Source organism: Ochotona curzoniae, unplaced genomic scaffold, assembly GCF_017591425.1.
Source record: "Ochotona curzoniae isolate NIBS_2020 unplaced genomic scaffold, NIBS_Ocur_1.0 contig_64, whole genome shotgun sequence".
In the NCBI taxonomy this organism is placed as follows: domain Eukaryota; kingdom Metazoa; phylum Chordata; class Mammalia; order Lagomorpha; family Ochotonidae; genus Ochotona; species Ochotona curzoniae.
Window position 1 is genome coordinate 10544516 of NW_024466502.1, and position 15485 is coordinate 10560000.

A 15485-nucleotide genomic window follows, 5' to 3' on the forward strand; every position below is an offset into this window, starting at 1 on the left:
CCTATGGAACCAGCCAGTGTCCCTCTATTTTCACGTTCCATTCAGTGCCCTTCTGTACAAAATTTCACTGGGAGGGGAGAGTGGAGTTGGACAAAACTGCCCTTGAGACAAGTAAGAGAAGCAGGGGAAGGGAGCCAGCCGCCGCGCTGTCACTTGTTGCTAGGCACTCTCCTCCCACCCCTGCTGTGAGGAACCTGCCGCTATCTGTGGGTCAGCTGTGGCACTGCATCCTCCCTTTTGGCTGTGGGAAGCTATCTCGTCTGTCTTCTTGTTCAGTTACAACGCCCCGGACCCTGCTCTCGCAAAGACCAGCCCCTGCAGTCTCACAGCATTTAGCGGAAGGGGTGGGCACCACTCGGAACCTGTTGGCTTCCCTGCACCTGCCTGAGGGATTTATCTATTGTGCTGAAGAAGGGAAGGAAGGAGGGGCGGGGGAGGGTGGAAACAAAACAAAAGGGAAAAACAACAACAAAACTTAGGCAGCGGAGCAGCAGGAATAGCAGCCTTCCACGGTTACGGTTCCCAATTGCTTCGAAGAGCATCTACTTCTAGCCCTAGAAGCAGCCGGCTCCTGGCAGAGGGTGCAAGGGCGCCCAGGTCGCCACCGCACTTACCATGACTGTGGCCGCGGCCGCGGCTGCCTGGGCGGCCACCGCAGCTTGGTTCGCTTGGTGCTGCGCCGCTTTGATTTTGGCCTGCAAGTGTGCAGGCGGGTGAAAATATTTGCATTTCTCCCTCATGCAACGCCCCTTTATGTAATCCATACAAACGGTTACGGTGTTGTCGTTTGTGTCGATCATGGTGCTGTCTGCGGGGTGTGCAAAGCGGCAGTCGGTCTCTCCGCGGGCACAGTTCCCTCGTTGGAACTCCCTGCAGACCTGAGACAGGGAAGAAGAGGGGGCGATGCGGAGGAAAGCCCGCAGGTCCGCGCGCTCCCTGGCCGCCCAGGGCACTCACCGAAGCTGGGGCAAGGAGGCAGCATCACAGGGCTAAGGACCCAGAACCCAAGGAAACAGAATCCCCCACACTTGTTAGCCGTCCGTGTTGCCTCCCTCCCTCGTTCATGTGAAAATCTGTAATGAGGGAATACGCTGAAATGTGCAGTTTGGCTCATATCAAGACAGATCAACGAAGTCTCCATTGTCCGTGGGTGACACGGTGCTTGCTTTGTCTGTCTGCCATCCTGACAACTCGGGACATTGTGCATGCGTGTGCACTGCACACCGATGTCCGTGTGAGAGGGGATAGACCCTGGACTAGGTCACCAGGCCACAGCTGCACAACTCCAAAAAGAACCAGGAGGAAATGACAAACTTGCTCCCTCCCCATCTGAGCATGGGAACGAAGCCAAGTGGCTGTGCACACCCTGCCTCTCCCCATCCCATCATGTAAACAGAACTACATTACATAAGAGGTAAAAAAAAAAACCCTTCATTTTACAAAGATTTATGTATTTGAAAGTCAGGATTACAGAGAGGGGGAAAGACAGGCATCTTCCAGGCGTTGGTTCACTCCCCAGATGGACACGAGGAAGCCAGGAGCTCCTTCTAGATACGCCCCGTCAGTGGCCAGGGCCCAAGCACCCGGACCATCCTCCTCTGCTTTCCCAGGCCATTAGCAGGGAGCAAAATCAGGAGAGGGAGAACCAGGACCAAAGTGGTGCCCATTCGGGCTGCCAGCCTTACAGCTGGCATTTACGCTACAAGCTGGGCTCCACTGTTTTATTTTTGACAGCACAGGAATAAAACACATATAAGAGGGAGACAAATGTGGAAAGAGATACAGAAAGATAAGTTAAATGGAGGGAAGTATTCCTTCCATTTATTCCCGCTTTATTCCTGTATTATCTAAAACAAAAAAAAAATGAACTAGAATTCCCCATCTAGTAGCCCGTTTCCTATTATTAGTAGAGATTTTGAAAACATGTGAGGAGTATTGTTAATTTCCCCTGAACATAGGCACCATGAAAGCATGTGTATAGTGCTTTAATACTTTCACCCTACTTATTAACATCATTATTGGGGGGAAAAACTTTCTATTAGAACTGTAGATTCCTTCCTCAGGGACCTCCAGTTCCAAAGTCATTATGTGTACTTGGTGGTTCACCTATGATCATTGGAGATGTTGTATGAAAGGCCATGGGCATAGAATTCAAATCTGTGAATTCCTTGGGTAACGCTGGCTTGCTGGCCAGCGCGCAGCAGGGCTGAAGGTTAGACAAGACACATTGGAAGTCTCTGTTGTTTCCTTGCCTCCTCCTCTGGCCCTTAGCCAGCAGCTGATCTGTGCATAAAAGGTACAACACACAAAATCCCCCGGATTCTGAGCAAGCCTCACTCTCTACACCGGATGACTGCTCTGTGCCAGCATCGCAGGCCAGCAGACCAGTCATCAGGCCTTGACCCAGGGTCTCTGTGGGGCCTGGTTCCTTCCTGGTTGAAAAGAACCTGAAGCTTTTCTGCTACAGTTGTTATGAATCACTTTTATATATGTCTTGTCTACCAGCCCTTTGGGGAAGGACTGTTTGTTCCCAACTCCACTGATTTAATTTGTTTTCCACAACACAGTGACATCCTGAGCACTAAAGCTCCTTGAGTCCAGCAGGTGGAGCCCCACTTTCCCAGCCCTGTGTCGGGCGATCCAACATAAACAGGGAGAGACCTGGTCTTTCTGCGTAAGAATGACTGGCGTTCACAATCAACATCTATTTGCAATTTGAACAACAAAATTTCATTTCCCTTAAAGCTTACTGGGCCAATATTTAAACGAATGCAAACTCAAAGAACATTCTCTAGCAACACAATATAAAACACGGTGTGTATCCTAACCATCCATATATCGTCTAACAAATCAACAACTGAAATAAAAGAGCTCTTTTACGAATCCATCAAAATCTTTATGCCACCTTATACGATTCTCTATTAAATATCTTAGAGATACAGAAGTCATAAAGAGATGAATTTTCTGGTTTTGGTTAAAGAGAAATTTGAACCAAAAAGCATTAAGAGGGTTGGCTAGATTCATAGTTTCAGAATTGCTTTATAAATATATTATTTGTTTTCTTGAATTTTTACAACACTTGAATTTAAAGAAATCATCTCAGTAACTAAGTTGATGCAGCCACAGACTGACTCCTTCCCTACCTGGACTCAGTCGAGGCTGGTATTCTGGAGCAAGCCAGAGCAGGCAGTTTTTAAGCACTGATATCTGAGTACACCCACAGAGAAGCAGTTAGAGTCATACCACCTGCTCGCAGCCTCCACCTTTGTCCCACATGTCCTCCTGTCGTCCCTCCCCCTGACTGCTGGGTTCCTGATCTGTGCATTTATTTTCCAGGATCCAGCCGGGGTTAATGCCTGCCTGGTCAGCAGGAAGTCTTCAGGTCATGGAGCTTTCTCTGTGGTCTGCACTAGGATTCATTCCATACTGTCTGGGTTGTTGAACATTTGGCTTTTAAATACATATTCCAAAAAGTTAGTGTTTGTTTACATTAAAAATACTCTTTTCCCGTGGGCTACTTTTCTTTGTGGTTGGCTTTAACTCTCTTGGCTCAGAATCATGAACACATGAGCTTCTGAGGAGGTATGTCACATGTGCACACGTGTGTATGAGCATGTGGCTGTTTCTCAAGGATGAATTAACATCTCGTAGGCATTCATTTATACACTTTGCCCAGAAATACCTCTCAAAACACAAAGAGAATTGAAGTACCTCCAGTTTGTCAGTCCTGAGAAGTTTCTGAGTTGCAGTTGATCCCGGAACAGTGACGGGTGGACTTCCGGGAACAATAACAGGTGTGGTGGGTAGAATTTCCGTTGGGACTAACCCAACTCCAGGGGTTACAGGTGCTAGGTAAGGAGCAAAGCTAATAGCCGTATTTGTCCCTATTGCGGGACCTACAGGAAAAGTGGGCTGTGAAGGAAGACAACATAAGAAAAAGATTTCTTTAGAATAAAATGCTTAAAAATCACTAGAAAATGTCATTTGAGAAAAATTTATTCATCATTGACCACACTCATTTGTTAGCTGCATAAATCATTGCTGAACCATGAAACTTGGTCAAACCTCCCATTTTCGTTTTCTTAAAATTAAAATCCATATAGATCCTTTCTTCCTAAAACCACACAAAACATAGGAGACCAGTACAGTAATCTAATCATGAGGAACAGAAAATAATAATTTCCACTCTAATTACTCATCATTCCACATGACTGAATGTGGTAAGATTGAAGTAGTAAAACCCGTGGAATGCTGTCTGATAAGCTTTGATTTTTCTTTTGTGTCACTGAAAGGGTGATAAACAAAGAATCTGATGATGATATCCTAATCAGATTGATCAAGTTTAGACATTCAAGTCACTGCATTTCCTTGGGATTTCACTTCATTCTGACATGTGTTCGTGTTACATCATCAACAGGCATATTCCAGCCAATCCACAAAGCCACACACAGGCTTTGCTGCAGACCTCTTCGTTGTGTTTTCCCTCAGGTTTCTGAAAGGCAGGAGAGAGGAGCTTACACGCCTCAACTGACCAGCCATTAAAAGTTGGTTTTGTTTCTTAGGTCACAGAATCAAAGCCAGAGCATCCAGGACTTCAAAAACCGTGTTCTTTATCACTTTATTCATCATATGAGAGATTAGTGGGATGATTATTTTTAAGAGATCATTTAAAATACGTAAACAATATTACCCTTCATAAAGCAAATCACGTAAACAATGGAGAACAGCAAGTCTTGCTTCATCCTGAATGGGCCATTTTTTGTTTAATAAAATATTAAAGATTTCTCTTAGAATATTTTTGTTTTGTTTTTGGATTGGATTGGAACGGTTCTTGTTTGCTTGGTCGCTTGGCTTTTACTTACAGACTTTTTTTTTTCCCCAGGGCAAGGCTCCAGATACTTGAAATCACAGGTTCATGCAATTTTCCAACACTGAAATAAGCTGCTGATTGTGTCATGCCGTTTTTCTATTTTTACACTGTGCATAAGATCCTTGTTGTCTATTTATGATTCTGAATGAATTGTTTAACATATGGGAAAAATAAAATCTATGTTTAGCGAACACATTTTTTTTCTTTTTAGTTTGAGGCAATAAGAGAAAAAAAATGGTTATGTTAGAAAACAGTAAATTATTGATAGTTTGTGTAGGAGGTCTCAGAGTGACTGGAAAGTCCTTATTGAGGCGGCTGGGGCTGAAGAAGGTGATGCTAGTAGCTGGGCGGGCTGCTGCCTCACAGCTCCCTCGGGAAGCTCCTGGATCCTTCCGGCTCACACATGAAATTCGCTTTGGAAGGACGTGGCAACATGAGGGCGCAGCATGTGAAATAGACGGCAGAACTTTTTTCTTCCTTGACTTTCTGCACAATTCCCTTCGTGTATGTTACCCACTTGAGTGCTAATTATAGAAAACTGCAGAAAGGAACTGCAGTTTTTGTAATTTACCACTCTTGAAAACAAGCCAAGTGGCATTAATGGCTTAGGACTCGGTAATATTGGGAATTTTAAAAAAATCAATTCTGAATCATAACACATCATTGTTTTCAATAGACCAGCTGTATCGGTAATGCCTGGGAGGGGTTGTGTGCAGATTTTTAAAATAGAGAGAAACTGTGAGTCCATAGGTCTAGATAAAGGCCTTGAGATTTGCTTTGTAAAATATTTACTCAGTGATCTGACCTTGTGGCCACACTAAAAGGCCACCGTTGCAGATTCACCGTGAAAATGGGTACTATAGAATTGTTCTAATTGTTTAATTTAACCCAGGGACTAATTATAAAAGTAAACTTCTAGAAAAATATAACACTTCCATACTCATCCTTTCTTATTTTCTGCAGAAGAAAATTCCCAACCCTGTTTTCCACCCCGATCATCCTTCCCACAGGGTGCCAGGGCCAACATGGCTGTTCTTTGCCTGTCCATAGAATGTGAAATCTCAAAATTCATTCCCTAAGACCTGTTTGAATCAACAAATCTACTCCAATCAGATGTGTTTTTGCTGCCAGTGATATGTTACTTGCTCATCTGATTTTGTGATCTCTGCTCCAGTATGTCTTTACTGATGATAGCAGTAATATAGTCCACCCAGAGAGGATTACTGAAAACTACGAGGCACAGCAAGAGCCAAATTCAAATCCAGGGCTTGTCAGTTACAAATCTTCATCCTGAGGAAGAAAGTGACCTCTCCTAACTCTAATTCTCTAATCTGCAGAGATAAAGTCAAGTTGCTTAGCCTCAGAGGCCGGGCTGAATAAGGCGCTATTTCTCTCTGCTTCTCCGCATCGAAACTCAGCAGCTTTCATTAATAGTGAAAAAAATCATCAATAACAAAGGTGATGTTTTTTATTTTATTTTTTTGCTTTAAAGTACCTAATGTGTTACAATTTGATTAGTATAGCAATACAGTAACATCGGTGATCTAAATTTGATTTTATAATTATAAATGATAGCAAATATTTTCTTTTTTTTTAATATGGGTTGGAAAGATCAATTCTTCTGTCATGTAATACTGAAATTTAAAAGTTCCTCAGGTCTTATGAAGACGAGTCCAACTAGATACTTTTCTTTTTAAAAATAACTTTTTCATTGGAGTTGATTGGTTAAAAAAAAGTTCTGGTTATCTCCCGAGATGAGCACTTGATATAATTATTAATAGCATTATTGATAGTAATATTTTGTGTCCGTGAAAGATTCTGGCATTTTGGGTTTTACAACTCTTTATTAATAAGTAGAAAATATTTCATAGGTGCATTTCTTAGAAGATATCCATGCTTCCTTCCTCTTCAGCTTTGCTCCTTAATCCCTCTCCCTCCTTCTTTCCTTCTTTTTCTTTACTTTTCATCAATTCAAAACATTCTCTCACATGTTGATTTCTTTTAATATTCTGAAATCCACAGAAGTAAGTGCAGCAGCAGGAATGTTACAAGTTCGCGTGTGAAAGCATTTTGGAGTAGAGCTACTCTACGGATAACCCAAAATCAGTGTGGATGTGGTCTGTCCCAAACAGTGCATATGTTGGAGTGTTGGTATTAAGAGACAGTGGAACCTTTAAGGGGAGGGGCTTAGCATAAAGTAATTAGGTCACTTGGGATGCTGCCTGCAGAACACATTAGTATAGCTCTTGTGGGACACTAAATCTCCTGAGAGTAGGAGTTATAAAAGGGGGAGACTGGCTGTCTCCCACTCTCTGGGCTTTTGCCTCAGTCTGTGCACCCTCCCTCTTCTACTTACTCTCAATTCTATGATGCCATCCTTAATCATCCATACCAGAGAAGGGGTGTGCCAGTACCCTGGAACTTTTGGAACTGTGAAGCAAATAAATGCCTGCACTAAATAGAATACTTAGCCTCACTTATTCCATCATGGTAATGGAAAATGGACCAATACAAGCATTATGGCAGACACAGGACCAATACAAGCATTATGGACTCCTGGTTCTCAGTCTAGGGCTTTGGCCATTCCTCTGCACTCACTAGATTCTGTTGGCATTTTGATACAACAAAACAGGAACAAATCCTGGGCATCAGTTGCCTGCATATCTTTCTTGAGAGTATATAGAGGGTTCTGGCAGAGCTTTAACCAGGACAGAAGAGGCTACTGTAGGGCCCCATTGCCTAGGCTAAGTGGTTCTCAGATCTAGGATTCAAATTAAACTGCTGAAGTAGAGTCTGGGCTGACGAGGTGTCTTGATGTCTGCATTCCATTTTTAGCCAGAACTTGAGCAAGAGAAGGCAGTGCCACTGAGTGATTCTGTTCCTGGAAGCACACCAGCTCCAGCTTGGAGAATTAGCCCTGCAGTTTCTCCACAAATGCTGTTGCCAAGATGTCTGAGAAAATGTCCATTTGGTCCCCTCTTCTCTCAGTGCCAATCCAAGGCTGATGCAACGGGAGGAGGAGATGCACTGGAAGTCTCACAAAAAAGTGATTCTAGAATGCTGGTCTTCTTGCTTCCCCTGTACGTCCTTCACTCCACATTGACACATTTCCTCTCCAGTTCTGTTTCCCAGTATTTCACATCACTAGATCCAAGTTCAAAACTGACAAACTTACATTCACACAGCACTCTTAACATACAATGCACAAAACCCCCCCACACATAGCATACACTGTTATTTTGCAGTGGTAACGAAGGAACGATGCTGGGGCACCTGGGGTATTTTACAGCTCTAAAGTTCAACCCATTGACTTTGAAAATAGGCATGCCATGGTTTCATAGACTTAGGAAGTTCTTACTTCGAAATGTTGTTACCCTCAAACTGAAAAGTTTAAAGATGACATCTTTTGGGCCTCCTCACTGTACTACGAAAAGCAGTTCTGGAGGGCAGAAGGTTGAATACAAGAACATATCCCTAAGGATTGGGTTGTTGAGTTCTTCTTTTTCCCCTAGGATTTCAGTTGATTTAAAAAATAGAGTGACAGAGGGAGAGATAGAGAACTTCCATCAACTGGTTCACTCCCTAAATGCCTCTACCATTGAGGGCTGAGCCAGATCTAAGTCAAGAGCCAAGAAGTGTTTGCACGTTGGTGGTGGGAACCAAGCAGGTGAGCCATCATCTGCTGCCTTCCAGAATCGGGAACAGACAGCGTGATGGGAAGCAGAGCAGCTGGACTTGACCCAGCACTCTGGTGTGCGATGCAGGTGTCGTAAGCAGCGGTTCAGCTTGCTGCCTGATCTGGTGCTTTTAATTCTATCTCACACTGAAGTTACCCGCTCTACAACTTTATGCTCTGCGTCTCTAGGTGTGTACAATGCATGGGATTTTCATGTTCTGAAAAGAAACATAAAGAAGAACCACTGTTATATCCTGTCAGGAATTAGGGGCCTAAATACTGCTAGGGGTTAGAAACCAAAGAGAGATTCTCATACATAGTGATTTTGAGACAGAGGGTTGAAAGAAGATAGAATTGTTTAAATTGTTATCAGTTTCACTAATTTAGTATTTATTGGTACAAACATGGTACCAGAACAGTATGTGCATTTATGAAAGTTTAATGGGAAAGACAAAACAAATAACATTTTGATTTACTTGTATGGATAATCAATGAAAGAGGCAAACTCACTGATAGAGACCGCTGGCGGCAGGTTGTTGGCACAGATGTGGAGTCCCTGACAATGAGATGAAGTTAACATGTGAAGGGAAGTAGGATCTCTCAGTAAGAGCTTTGTGTTACTGCAGAACTGACGTTCTCTTTGTATAAGAGCATCAGCCACCTCACCCAAGCCAGGCTTCCTAATTCTCACTTTGGAGATCAAACTTCAACATAGGAATTTCAGGGTACAGAAATAGTCACACTATAGCAACAATGAGGGGGAAAAGTAACTGTTGGTAACAATGGAGAATATCGGTAGGAGGAAGGAGAAAGGGAGAGAAAATAGTGTTGATGGAGATTTACTAAAATTTAGGAAATGTAAAATTGGAGTGGTCCTTGCTACTCTGTTCATCAGTTGATTGGTCTTTAAGCACTCCCTATATCTGTTAGTTCATGTGGCTGCTGTTAAAAAATCTTCATGTTTGTTCGTCATTTCATACTTGCAAAGACCAGAATTCCTTTTTGTTTGAGATTGATTTAGTCTTTTTTATTGGAAAGATAAATTTACAAAGAAAGACCTGCTGGTTCACTCCCCAAACTTTCACAATGGCCGGAGCTGAGCTGACCCGAAGCCAGGATCCAGGAGCCTCCTCCAGGTCTGGTCCCATGGCTTTGGGCCATCCTCTACTGCCTTCCAAGTACACAAGCAGGGATTTGGACAGTAAGTGGAGCAGCCAGGACACGAATGGGACCAACCTGGGATTCCAGCACTAACTTGGGGATTTAGCCATTGAGCCACTGTACAATGCCTAAGATCAGAATTCTTACATCAGTCTCACTAGGCCAAACCAAGGTGTTGGCAAGACCTATTCCTTCCTGAGACTGCAGGGGAGAACCCACTTCTCATTTGTCCCATTTTCTGGTAGCTGTTGGCATCCTTGCCACAGCACTCTGATATCTGCTTCTGTAGTCACACTGTGTTTCTCCTCTTCCGTCTGTGCCAATTCTTTCTCTTCTTTCTTCTTACAAAGACTCTTGTATAATCTAAGAAGAATCCTTCCATCCAAACATTCTTAACCCTATCTTCAAAGACCTTACATCCATACAAGGTGACACAGATTCTAGGTCCCGCTCAGAACCAGTGTTCAGCTGACCATCCTGCATGAGGCTACTAATTCACTTCTGAGACTCTTAAGTGACTTGTTTGTACAGTTACTGATTTCTAAACTTGTCACATTATTTAATGTTTCTTGTGCTTTAAACATGCCTATTGCAATATTTAAATGCAGTATTCTCTCTTTTTTATGGAGATCATCGTGATTATTAACCTTTAACTAACATTTTAGACAATACCCAGTTCCAAAATAGTTCAACTAATAGTTAACAATAGGAATGTAATTTCCTTGCTAATCCTGCCATCATTGAGTGCAAGGGTCAGACCTATCTCTTCTGAATAAATAGGAAGTGTATGATTCAAATGAATGAGACATACAATCCAGCATTGACTTGACTGGCTCTAAATTTATTGTCATAGACATTACCGAATATGTATAACTAAATTATCTTAGTAGTTAGACAATTTAATGAAATAATTTATGTGTATGCATCAATAAAAAGAACTATAAATTATACATGTGTATAGCTTTAAATAGGGTCATTGGAATGCATATTTTTGGAATTGCATGTGCTCAGAACTCTTACCAATGTTCAGTCCTCACATCTAGCCTAGCTTCTGTTCAGCCTGTCAGATAACAATGATTTGGCTAATACCTCCTCCAGGCTGCCTTTTCTCATCCAAGCTCATCATAGTATCATCACTGTAGGTGCCTAAGTTATGTTTTTCCTTTCTATGTGTCTGTCCACACACTGAAGTACTGAAGAACTCAGTAGTTCTGTTTTTTCCCAACCATTCCCCATCCTCTTGCACAGTAGGAAAACTTAACTCCCTGGAAGGTGTCCCTTTTAATTTCGGCAGCTTTCAGTCACACAGGCTTTGCTTTACAATAAAGACTGATTTTTAAAACAGTTGTCCTTTTCACATATACTTTCTTTAAACATAAATTTCACCCCATTTTGAAAGTCTTGGAATTAGCTTGTTATTAACAAATAATTCACAAATCTAAATGAAGCCCACTAAAGTGAAATACACTCATTTCCTCCAGGGCCCCTTTCCTGAAACAACTTCCAGACTTTTAAAGAGATAGTTCCAAACACTGAGAAATGATGGAGAAAATATTACAAAATACATATTTATGTGCTTCACTCCCCTGGGCACCAAATCTTGGGCTCCTCATCAGGCCTGCCACAACCTCGGCAGACCTGTGGGAGACAGAAGACTGAGTGACTCAGACAGGGCCCCCTGGCACGGTGCCACCTCTGATTCCTCCTTATAGGGATGCTATCAGCTCTCTGTCTGTTTTCACTCTGGGCTAACTCTTACTCATCCTGCAGAATGAGTCGCAGCCTGCAGAAAGCACCCTGGCTGAGACGCCCCAGTTCCAGTCTCGACTATACAATTTATGAGCCGTGTGACATTGGGGAAATCATTGAAACTCTGGTTCCTCATTTTCCTTGCCCTTAAAAATGACGCCAGTGGACTAAGTAAACTATGTACTGCATTGCTAACAATATTGTAGGTTTCACAATCTCTCCAACACCTAGAAAGTCATTCATACTCTGAAAATGTAGAACCATCTATTTCCATTCTAACATGACTCAGGTATGGAATTTACTGATGGAAAGGAGTCAAACTGGCATGGTTTACCCAGATATTGATTAGAAACTGTCCCGTTTCCACATGTATTTTTCCATTGAAATAATACTTTCTCAAAGACTTACTTTGCAACAGCTACCGAGCTGCAAAGCTATCTGCTCTAATTATAACCAAAATGACAAAGTAGAGGGCGCTCATGGCAGGTCCCTATGGCATTGCTCATGCCAACCCTTTAATCATCCTCCCATCATTAGGTAAGATGTACTCACCACTGGATGAAGTGGTGTTCCTGGAAACATCAATTGCATCTGCTGGGCAAGCATCGCTGCTGCAGTTTTTTGCTGGATCAAATTGTTTCTCCCATTAATTTCAAGTTGAGTTTTTAAGTGTGTTGGAGGGTGAAGATACTTGCAGTTCTCTCTTGAACAACGGCCCTGTAAAATGAACATTTGGGATTTAGCATTGTTACAGGTAGCTTGCTATACCAACATCAACCATTGCACAACTGCCCCTTACATACAAAGTCAAATTGTGTGTGTGTGTGTGTGTGTGTGTGTGTGTGTGTGTGTGTGTGTTCACATGCCTGTGTTGAGGAGGAGTGAATCACACCTTATATGATTATTAACATTGCTGGAACTTATTAAGCAGAAGAATTTCCTGATGTTTTTTCTTTCTTCTTCCGATTTTTTTTTTAATGGATTCAAACCTAAACAACAGATTGCAAAGGAATGTGACTGCCAGGAGTGAAGAGAAAGTACCTTCTTACTTGGAAGAGGAAGGACAGTCAGAAACCATGTTGGTTTTGACCCATTGAAAGGAGTCTTTCAATTTGCTGTACACTGGTTTAAACATGCTAGGGTGATTTCAGAATATGAATTATGTGACAAATTTGTGTAGTAGATGCTGTACTTGGGATCTGAAATATTTGTTCCAGGTTAGCTGAAAACAGCTTTTTGATGAACAGGTAATGAAAATGTAGCAGCAAGCATTTCTTAGTTGATAGGTACACAGGTGAAATTCCCAGATGAAAAGTCGGATGATCATCTGCAACTGATGATACTGCCACACAAGTGCATTTTGTGTTATGATATGAGACAGTGAGTACTGTTTATAGTTAAAGGAACATTTGGATGCTAAAACTGGCACTTTTTTTTTAAAGTAAGTGACAGATGTGCATAAAACCAGTCTTGAAGAGTAATTGTATATGGTGGTGTTTATAATTAATCCTCAAGCTTTCAAAACTACCAATTGAGAGAATCATGTTGATGTGTGAATTATACAGTTTCTAGAGAAAGAATAGCAAACTGTGTTAACCACTTTGAGTATTCTCATTCCCTAAAGAATTAGTCCATTTTCAACCAAGGAAGGAGAATAAGGGTTTGTTTACCAGATACAAAAATAATTTTACAAAGCAAGCATGGTGGGTCTGGGGAAATGAGGTTGTTTATAGTCATCCTAATTCTAAACATCTGGAGCTCTCACTCTGCTCCCCAGTAATTTCAGCTGCACTTTCGGCAGTCCCAGCTTGCTGTCTGGAGGTTGATCTTCCCCCACTGCTGCAGGAAAAGCCAGACTAGGGCCCTGTGAAAGGTTGGGAGTCTGTGTTGGTCAACTGATGGTATCCTGAAGTTCTGCTCCCATCAGCATTGGCATGTGTGTCACCCTCTTCATGGAGGACAGCAAAATAGGAGCTGAGGGTATCAAAAAGAATATGTCCCAGGTTACCAGTGATTACATACATTTAATAAGAATATAACAAGAGCAGAGTTTCATAGTTCCCAGAATACATCATAGATACTGCACTCAGCAATTTTTAAATAGACATCCTCGGGTAAGTGTTTGAAGAATTTTGCTAAAGATATAGGTAACCTGGAACAGCAACTGGAGACTACTTCGAATAAAGGCAGTCTGAGACTATGTGTGTCCTTTATCTGCTTCTCTCTGAAAATCACAGTGGACATAGCCTTAGCCATTGCTTCATGACTTCCCAGGGTCCCTCCAAACCAATAAGCTTGCTTCAAGCATTCCTTACTTGACTTCTCTTTATTCCCTCCCTTGATAGTTGCTTCATCTCTCAGTTGTTGAAATCCAACAGTCAAGACAGCGTTTGCAATGAGCCCACTCCTGCATCATAGGCTTGTGACTGCTTCTGGATTGGCTGCCTTTATGTCAGATGCTCAACTACGATCATGACATCTGTGGTGAGAGGTGGCCATGGCGTCGGAATCATAGCTATCATGCATCAGCCAGGGTATAGGATAAGCAGAAAGGCACGTCTGTGTGGAAGATAAGCCACCCCAGGCTTATCTCTGACAACCTCAATCCGAACTCTCTTTAGCTACAGACACAGTGACAGCTGATGTCCAGAAACGCTTATGCACAGAAAATGCACTTGAAGACTGACAGACACAAATGTATAGACAGGTCTAGTGGCAGAATTCCTCAAAATGAGGATGGAATTAAAGAGGGAGTGACACATTCACCAGTTGTGAGTATTAAACGTGTTCACTCATGAACGGGCCAGTTGGATTACTAATCTGCTCACATAGTGCATTGTAGCTGCATATACACACTTGGATGGAAAATACAATTTTCTAATAAATGCTGTTATCTCTTCGTACAGCTGGAACACTTAGGAGCTACATAACCTGTTTTCAGCTAATAGAACATGGTTTTACTACATCAAATTACTAATTTATTGATGGAGCCTTTACAATTTCATGTCCTTACTCAAACACTTTGGTCAGAATATTATTGATCACCTATGGGCCAAGCAATTTAAGTAGTCTATCATATTTTCTGCTACAATAACCATACTGATTCCTACTTCACCAAGTGGCAAATGGATTTGCAGGATTAAAGAACTTCACTCAGATCATTTCCAGCAACAACCTCCTTCATTCATTCAATCATCAAATATTTATCAATATCTCAGTATGTGCCAGGCATTGCTTTCAGAACCAAGCAAAAGTGAACAGAAATAAGACAGGATATCTCTTTTCATAAGACCAGCAATAAATCATAAAGATGGATGACAGCCAAATCATGCCAGAGGTCAGTGTCCGTCACCCACTGTGGGAGGTGACCAGTCCGTGGGTCAGTGTCCGTCACCCACTATGGGAGGTGACCAGTCCGTGGGTCAGAGTCCGTCACCCACTGTGGGAGGTGACCAGTCCGTGGGTCAGTGTCCGTCACCCACTGTGGGAGGTGACCAGTCCGTGGGTCAGTGTCCGTCACCCACTATGGGAGGTGACCAGTCCGTGGGTCAGAGTCCATCACCCACTGCGGGAAGTGTTCTAGAGTAGCATGCTGAGAAACAGCATGCGGTGACTCTACTTCTGCTCTAGCTTCCTGCTGACACATACCCTGACATTATTGTTTCAACACTTGTGTCCTTGCATCCATGTGGAGGATCCAGGTTGAGTATCGTCACCTGGCTTCAGTCTGTCTTACTCCTAGCTTTTATGGGTATTTGAGGAATCAACCAGGAGCTGGAAGTATATTCTCTCCTTCTCTCTGTCTTGCAAAAATAATCAAAGTAAATGAAAATTCCATCACGTAGATACCTGGCCATAAAAGGGCTCTGCTGAAGTGACGTTAAACTGAGAACTTAAATCATCATTGCTAGGCAAGGGAGTGAGTGGTGGCCAACTTGTGTGTGCACATCTTGTGTTGTGTGTGTATGCTGTATGTGTTTGCTTTGTATATTTTGAGTTCACGTTTATGTGGTGCATATGCATGTTGTG

General features: G+C 42.4%; 1 protein-coding gene across 22 annotated transcripts in view; it reads right to left on the reverse strand.

Annotated features, from left to right (window-relative positions):
- The window catches only part of MBNL2 (muscleblind like splicing regulator 2), a 150298-nt gene that overhangs the window by 38814 nt on the left and 95999 nt on the right, over positions 1–15485 (reverse strand). For 17 of the 22 annotated variants that reach the window (XM_040991215.1, XM_040991214.1, XM_040991225.1 and 14 more), the window contains 3 exons: positions 12009–12173; positions 3712–3912; positions 615–878 (listed from right to left, as the gene is read on the reverse strand). In XM_040991215.1, the coding sequence (XP_040847149.1) occupies positions 615–878; positions 3712–3912; positions 12009–12173 (630 nt within the window). The remainder of the gene's footprint in view (positions 1–614; positions 879–3711; positions 3913–12008; positions 12174–15485) is intronic. The other 5 variants (XM_040991224.1, XM_040991223.1, XM_040991222.1 and 2 more) reach the window with 3 other exon arrangements.